This window comes from Monodelphis domestica, chromosome 6 (genome assembly GCF_027887165.1).
Source record: "Monodelphis domestica isolate mMonDom1 chromosome 6, mMonDom1.pri, whole genome shotgun sequence".
NCBI lineage: Eukaryota > Metazoa > Chordata > Mammalia > Didelphimorphia > Didelphidae > Monodelphis > Monodelphis domestica.
Window position 1 is genome coordinate 23649781 of NC_077232.1, and position 9165 is coordinate 23658945.

Consider the following 9165-nt stretch of genomic DNA (forward strand, 5'->3'; position numbering starts at 1 on the left):
TCAGGAAGTATGCATTCTCATAATAAAAGGGGAAATATTCTAAGACAGTATCTATCTTTTACATCATAACAGGGTGGGAATATTCCAACATAAATGAATCAAGTGGCTTTGAATATAGATAATACTTTTGATGGAAGTAGAGGAGAAGGGTATAACTATTAAGAACATGCTATATGACAGGCACTGTGTTAAGAATTTTACAACTTTTTTTCTCATGTTAATATCAGGTAATTAATATTGTTAGTCAACCAAGAAACTGACTCATGTTACATGTATGAGAATATGGAGCCAAAGGTTTTATTATGCAAATATATACAATACTTAAAAATGGATTATTATAAAATACCTTAAAGGGAAAAAATTCTTCTGCTCATCAATGTAAGGTAAGAATTATTTTATTTTAATAAATTGAGTTTCTCATATCTGAGAGGGATGTTTTCTTGGGATGAAAATTTTTTCATCTTTCTAATGTTTTTGATTCTCCCAGTTTAATATTTAATATTGAGAAATAAGAGGAGATATATTCACATAACATCTTTGCAGAAATACCCAGAATCTGTGTTTGTAAATGGCATTTGCAATTATGAATTATTATAAAATAATAAAAATATGTAGGGAAATTATTTAAAGATATAATTTTCTAAATCATTTTATTTGTTTTTAAATATCAGATATCACAACTATAGCATGTTTTCCAAATTCAGAAATTCAAGTCACAAGTTCTATATTTGTTGAAAAAATAGGGGGTGAATCATGTTGAATCAAATGATCATAATATGACCTTCTAGTCTTAATGCTTGGTGTCATATTTATTTAAAATATAATATTATGTATTATATGCTAAATGAACCTTAATAAGCAAAGGAAAAAAAAAACTTTTGCAAATGTATTAGGCCTAATTCCGTAATACCCAAACTCAAAAAAGAGAGAGTACTGAAAGATACTAAGATACTCTCAGAACTCTAAATAACCTTATGTGTCAGAATCAATCTCATAATGATCTTTGAAAACTTTAAAAGAAGAAAAGCAAAGATTTCTCACTGATTCAGTTTCCTGGATTCAGGGATTTATAGTCTCTTACCCTTTGCTTATAAATTTCTGACCAACAAAAATTACATAATACTGGAACCTAAAAGACTCATAGATTATCAACTAATTGGTTTAAGAGGGACCATTATGATCATCTAATTCAATTTTTTGTAACAAATGTAGAATCTTAGAGTTTGATTTAGGAATATGAAGAAAATTCTCATAGTTCTGAGATTTGATATCTGGAAACAAATAAATTCCAGAAAATGATAATGAAAATAACTTTATAGTTGCTTCCTTTCAGGAAATTTTGAATACTGTTTTATTTGTCCTAAGAAAATCAGGAGAGGTAATACACAAAAAAGTAACTGAACTGTAAAATAATTTAAACTATATATTCTAGGATCCATAAGTTGTTGGTTATTGGGCAAAATGAGAACTCAGGTGTAGTAATCACTAGTTGAGAAAGCCAGGACAGCATTCTGTAAGGACACATTGTTTACATAGAACTGGAGAAAAAATAAGGAAAGGACTAATGGAAAGAAAAGGCAATGAACAATGTCAAAAAGAACAGCCTAGCTGCTGAAGGAACATAGTGTGGACCAAATGATTAGTAAAGGCTAGGCAATGGGGGTTAAGTGACTTGCCCAGGGTCACACAGCTAGGAAGTATTGGAGGCCAGATTTGAACCTAGGACCTCCTATAAATCCTGGCACCTTTTCAAAAATCTACATTGATAGGAGATCCTCCACTCATTCTCTAATATGTTGAGTCTTCATACTGAGAAGATATACATATATTTTATAGCTATACTTTTCTTTACAGAGATATGCCAAAAATTATTCCCTCTTTACAATTTAGAATCTGTTAAAATGATCCTACAAAATGTTTCATTCTCTTATGAACATACCTCTTTATGCATACTAAGGGAATAAAGTGAGGAAAATAAGTTAAATTAGATGTTATTGCTAATTGTAGAATTTTAGTCATGATGAAATAAGGAAACATTATATAATAAAAGAACTTTCATTTAGAACATCAGAATCTGATAACTGGAAGGGATATTAAAAGGAAAACACACTAAAGGCTTCTTGCTCAGCCAATAATTCTTTCAAATAAGGAAATATACTCCAATCAGATTAGGCCTTTGGCCTCCAAGTAGTAACTTATGGTCCAAGTTCAGATAAATTTGCCTTTATTTCAGATTTGTAAGATTTTACTTTTGAATGCTGATTAATGCCACTGAAATGTCACTATAAAAGACAGGACCCAACATTATTAATAATTAAAAGTAATAAATAAATTAATTTTAATTAATTATTAATAACAAATAATTCTAAAATGTTGATTACAAATGAGATAGATGAAAGTATAGGCATGACCTTTATGTTCAATGACCTTAATATTAAATTGAAAGTCCAGAAAAAAATCTATCAAAAGACAAGAAAAGGGAAGAATATTTTGAATATGGAGTAGGCAGCATAAGGAAGTAAAAGGAATTAGTTTTTCATGTCTAAAACTTTATTTTGTTTCATAAAGTAGAAAATATGATAGATAAAGCTGTGCACCAATGAAATCTCTAAATGGCCTGTGCTATTGATTTTTTAAACTTTTCTCCAGATTACATATCAATACAGTGTTAATAGTCATTTTCTAATATTTTGTTGGTAGAATTATTGGCAAGGAAGACCTCAAAGAGAGTGGAGATATTTAGTTGGCTCTTACATGATTAGTAGAATTAAGTTTGAAGATAAATGAAATTGTCTCAGTCAGAGAAATGACAAGAACAAAGTTAAAAAGCATAGAAGAACATGGCTTATACTGGTCAACTACAGCTAGAAGACAACTTGACATTTATCTTTTTCCCATTTCATGATATTAATCATGTAAGTGACTCTTATTGAGGAAGATAACATCAAGGGATCAGAAGACCTGAGTTCAGCTTAATATTTTTTTCTCAGTTTACTAATTTGTGCCTTAGAGGATTTCAATATGTGATCATTAAAGTTTCCCCTAGATGTATGACTAGAAAAATTGTAATGAATATATAAACATCATATAGCTCTTTATATTTTGTAGATTCAGGTTATGTTTTTTCCCTTTAATTTCAACTCATTCTGAGTAGCCAATAAAGCTAAAAAAAATTGAGCTGAAAGGGATTTTAAAATAAAAACCAGAGGCATAGAGTAGAAAATCTTTCCTATTTTTATAATGTCAATCTTCATATTTTTTATGATTTCAGATATAACTAGCAAAGGATCAGTCTAGATGGCTTTTATCTGCAATGTTTAATGAACTACATAAAAGTGGATTAAAATATTAGGGTTTTTTTCTGCACAAATAAAAGTTTCAGGATTTAACCTTATCTTCCATATTTCCTTTAAAAATATTTAGAAAAGGGGGCAGCTGGGTAGCTCAGTGGATTGAGAGCCAGGCCTAGAGATGGGAGGTCCTAGGTTCAAATCTGGCCTCAGCCACTTCCCAGCTGTGTGACCCTGGGCAAGTCACTTGACCCCCATTGCCTAGCCCTTACCACTCTTCTGCCTTGGAGCCAATATACAGTATTGACTCCAAGACAGAAGGTAAGGGTTTTATAAAAAATATATATATATATATATATTTAGAAAATTATGCAGGATGATGAGAGAATTATAATTCAAAATGTCATATATTTTTTCATGTGTTCTTCTATGACTGTATATTTAAATAGATTTCATTCAATGAAACAAAGAAGTTATGCATTTTCTGGATACCTCTATTAACTTATTTTAAATTTTAATACATATAAATATTAAATAAATAGTAAAATACATCCATATATGTGTAATAACATACATACATGCATATACCTCTCAATCAACTTTTTATGTATTTTATAGATCACGTACTGGCATAAATTATAGATTAGTTTCTAATTAAACACTAAAGTTCTTCATATTAAACCTTTTATATTTTATATATGTATATCTATGAGTGATATAAGTATATGTATGATATATATTTGTATATTTTATGTATGTATATCTGAATTCATTTATGTGAACATATATATTTATAGATGGATATAAATATGTATTTTGTGTGAATTTATATATATATGTATATATATTTATTCATATGTATAAAGGTATATATGTACATATATTACAATTTTGATTTATAACATTTTCCATATATATTATAAAATACAATAGACAATGAGACTGTAACAAAAATAGTATAGCAAGTTTCTCTGATAAAGACTTCATTAAATAAATCTAAAAATAACTCTGTAAAATTTATTTTAAAAGTATAAGAACACTTCGCCAACTGATAAATGCTCAAATAATATAGTTTTCAGAAGAATATTTATAGTATATTAAAAGCTCAAAATCACTATTAATTTAATGAAAGTAATTAAATGTCTTGAGGTACCACCTCACACCTATAGGAAATGAAAAAAAAAACATAAGGAATAAGGGAAAGTAAGTAAATCAGTATTACTGGAATAATGAACTGGTCCAATAATAATGGGGAAATATGCCCAAAGGGCTCATGATATACAGATCAAGCATATAGAAATTGTCTGAAGTGCAAACAGGTGGTAGTTGATATTGGAGTAGACAATGTCTTCATATGGTACTTCTTTATATCAATATGATTATGTGTTTCTTTATCAAAAAATTAAATGTTACTTAACAAATGGTTGAAGATTATTTAATAAAACTAGAATATAAAACAGAGAATGTTAGACTTGAAAAAGAGCTCAGATAACAATTAAACCATCTATTCATTTCCATTTAAGTCAAACTTACTCTTCATGGTTTGAGGAAATAATGATCATTCTGATTTTACTATTCCAACAGATGGAGGACAGGAAAAATGAGGCAAAAGCCAATGATAGTGTTTTGGTTGAATTCATTCTTTTGGGATTTGCTAACCTTCCTAACCATCAAGGATTTCTATTTGTGATTTTCCTGGTTATCTACATGAGCATATTGGTTGGAAATGGTCTCATTATGGTAATTACCAAGATGGACCCTAATCTTCAAACACCCATGTATTTTTTCCTTAGTCATTTTTCCTTCTTAGAAATATGTTATACATCAGTGACACTTCCTAGAATGCTAAGTAACCTTTTGACCCAAAAAAGAAATATTTCTTTTCTGTCTTGTGCTATACAACTGTGTTTCTTTCTTATTCTGGGAGGCACAGAATGCTTTCTCCTAGCTGTGATGGCTTATGATCGTTATGTAGCCATTTGTATGCCTTTAAACTACCCAGTTATCATGAACTCAAAGACTTGTGTCCAGTTGGTGGTTGGCTCCTGGATCAGTGCTATACCAGTTCAGATTGCAGAAACATATCAGATTTTCTCTCTACATTTCTGTGGTTCTAACAAACTTAATCATTTTTTTTGTGATGCCCCTCCATTACTAAAACTAGCTTGTGGGGACATTTCTATAAATGAATTATACTCTTATGCTGGTGCTATCTTATTTGCTATACCTTTTCTACTGATACTTGTATCCTACATAAAAATCATCACAACTATCCAGAAGCTTCCATCAGCAATGGGGAGACAGAAAGCTTTCTCCACTTGTTCTTCACACTTAATGGTTGTTGGTCTATTTTTTGGTTCTGGAATGATTTCATATTTTCTACCTAAGTCCAAAAAGTCCTCAGGAATAGACAAAATTCTGTCACTTATTTACTCTACAGTGACTCCAGTATTTAACCCTCTTATATATTCCCTGAGGAATAAGGATGTCATTGTAGCATTAAAGAAATTCATACTCAAATTGTCTTGAGATTTGATCATGAAACATAGCCAAGATTATAGAATATGTTTTTTATATATCTGACAATTTCTATAGATTCTTTTCTCAGATCTTTCCTTTTTGACTTTGAAAACATCAAAATAAAATAATCTCAAATGTTTGCAATGCCTATTCTCTGTTCTACATTGACATTATCTCCATTATTGTTTTGTCAGTTAGTCTATCTATAATATCTTCTTTTAGTAACTCTCTTCCAATTTGGTTTAAAGGGTATAATCTAAATAATAATCAATATAATGCAAAATATACATCATAATAAATACTAGTAATTCTCCTTTAGACAATGAATCATTGTGATCTGTTTACATTTTCTTTTGCTAGTATGGAACTAAGTGTTTAAGCAATTGTCTAATTATTTTAAAATTATATTAAATAGATAACTGATTAATTTGAGTTTATTATTGTACTTTTTTCCTCATTACAATAAAAATGTTCTTTGTAATGTGTAGCATTATGTACATCTGCTTGTTGTGTGTGTATGTAAGTATATAAGAGGTGGGGGAGAGTCAAAGAGAGATTTACTTAAGTATGCTGAACACTTTCTTATTATTTTAATCCTAATACTATTTACTTTCTTAATTGCATATGTCTAATAGATAATCTTACATTATGTACTTTTAAAGAAGGATCAGTTTTGGCTCTCTCAAAGTTATTCTTTTTTTTTTCCTTTTTATCATTCTTATTGGGAATATCAATATTTGTCCAATCATCCAGGTATATTAATAGATCTCACTGACTCCTCCTCCCTTTTGTCTTAAAGATAGTATTTAGCTGAGAATTTTTATGTATTCTAATACTACAGCATCTCTCCAATTACTATATACTCTCTACTCATATGTTTTAACCTAATCCCAGACCCATTAAATCTTGCAAGAACTGTTGCAGTAGCAATCCTAATTTGATTTCCTGTCTTATCACTCCATCCCCAATCCAGATTGCATTTAATTATTACATAAGTATTTATAATAACATATATTGTCTTTTATTACAATTTAGCAAATGTCAGTTTCTGGGGGCTCATCCAAGTTGGAGTAAACCAGAGTTACTTTTTGTCACCAAGAGAAACCTCTTCAACCAAGATTAAAAAAAAGAGTAAAAGACAGAAAAAAAACAACAAGGAAACAGAGTGACACAACTATTAAGAAAATAAAAACCCAAAAGGAAGGCATATGGGGCACTGAGGTGAGAGGAGAGCAGATCCTTCAAGAATCTTTAGCAAGGAGGGAAGAGTAAGCCAAGAGAAAGTCATGTCCCTCCACCCCACATCTGTTATCATGGTTTGGAACTTAAGATCAAGCCAAAATTAAGATCCTGTGAACTGCCTGAGCAAATATTGGTCAAGCCAAATCATACTCCTTGAAATTTTAAACCTCTGGAGAAATCCATGTTCCTAGCCCAGAGCAGTCTGGGCTAGAATTGTCTGATTCTGGTGAACTCAGAATAAAGCCAGAAATTCCAGTTTCAGCTTGGGTTTAGGACAAGGTTCATACTTTGGGGTGAGGATATATTTCACATGGGTGCACCCTCCCATCTTGTTGCCCAACACTAATGGCAGAGCTATAGTACAGGGAAATCAAGGGTGTGCCTGATTGTACCAAGTATATGAGACCAAAAAGTTGAGCACAAAGTTGGGGTTAGAATTTGATTAGCCCCTGACCTGATCAAGTTCAGAGTGAGATCAAAAGTTTTGCCCAAGGCGCAGGAAAATTAAAAAGTCACCAACATCTCAAAGGTCAATTGAAGAAGAGGGGACAATCAGAGTTCTCAACTCCCAGACCATTATATCAGCTTCCAAGAACTGAAACTGGTAAAAAAAATATAAGCTAAAAATAATATCATGGAAGGACTGTAGTTTAAGAGGATACTCCAACTTCCCAGAAAATACAGCTTTTACCTATCATTAGATAGGGGGGAAATGAGCAGAAAACAACAACTAAAATTACTTAAGTCTAAAAAAATTTATGGAGACACAGAGCAAGGTACAGACACAGAAGGGGACAGTAAAAACAGAGGAAACACACAAAGTTCAAAAGGAAAATATGAATTGGACTCAGATTCTGGAAGGACCCAAAAAAGATTTCAGAAACCAATTAAGAGAGGCAGAGGAAAAGTGGGAAAGAGAAATGAAAGTAATGCAGAGGAAAATCAGATCTTAAAAATTAGAACTTACCATCTAGAAACTAATAATTTCATGAGAAATCAAGAAACAACAAAGCTGAATCAAAGGTATTAAAAAACAGAGGAATGTATAAAATATCTTATTGAAAAAAATAACTGACATAGAAATTAGATATCATAGAGAAATTTTAGAATTAGGACTTGCTGAAAGCCAGGATCATGAAAAAAGCCTTGGACAACATATTACAAGAAATTATCAATAACTGCCTAGAGGACTTAGAAAAAAATGAAATTGAAAGAATTCACAGATCACCTCCAGAATGAAATCCTCAAATGAAAATTCCAGGAATGCAATAGCTAAATTCAAGAGCTACCCAGTTGAAGATAAAATACTTAAAATACATAAAACAAACAGAAGGAAGCATTCAAATGCCATGAAGCTACAATTAGGATCACACAGTACCTAGTGTTTTCTACAATAATGGATCAAAAGGTATGGAATATGACATTTAGGAAGGAAAACAAATTTTGGATTTCAAACTCAGAGTCACCTATTCAGCAAAATTGAGTATATTCTTTCAGGAGAAAAAAAAAGGTCATTCAAAAAGATAAAAGACTTCCAAACATTCCTGAGTGATAATCCAGACCATCTTATCCTACTCAGGGGGATATAGAATTCTATCTTACCTTACAGAGAAATAGAAAGGGAATAAGACAAGGGAAGATAGAGGAAATTAGAGGGAGTTCCAAGTGTGTGGGAGGTTACAAAAAGGAAAATACTGAGGAGGAGGATCAGAGAGAAAGGGAATAGAGCAGGATTTAAAGTGGATAATAGGATGAAGAGCAATACAAGGTAATAATCATAACACTGAATGTGAATGAACTGACTTCCCCCATTAAATGGAAGCAGATACCAGAGTGGAATAAAAACCAGAATCCTACTAGAAACACATTCGAGACAGGGTGACATTCACAGATTCAAGGAGAAAGATTGTAGTAGAATATTTAAAATGGAAGTGTAGTAATTATGATTCCAGGAAAAACTAAAGTAAAAATTGATTTCATTAAAAGGGTTAAGGAAGGAAAGTGCATTTTCCTAAAAGGTACTATTAACCAATGAAGAAATATAATCACTAAATATTTATGTACCAAATTGTATAGCATCTAGATTTCTAAAGAAGAAATTAAATGAGCTTTA

The 9165-nt window shown here is 31.0% G+C and overlaps 1 protein-coding gene across 1 annotated transcript; it reads left to right on the forward strand.

Moving 5' to 3' along the window:
- The first annotated feature begins 2806 nt into the window (after positions 1–2806).
- LOC100617440 (olfactory receptor 10AG1-like) lies at positions 2807–5891 on the forward strand. The gene is made up of 2 exons (XM_003341505.2): positions 2807–2830; positions 4866–5891. Exons 1-2 carry the CDS (start codon positions 2807–2809, stop codon positions 5817–5819), a joined length of 978 nt encoding a protein of 325 aa, XP_003341553.2. The 3' UTR covers positions 5820–5891.
- Positions 5892–9165: the final 3274 nt, after the last annotated feature.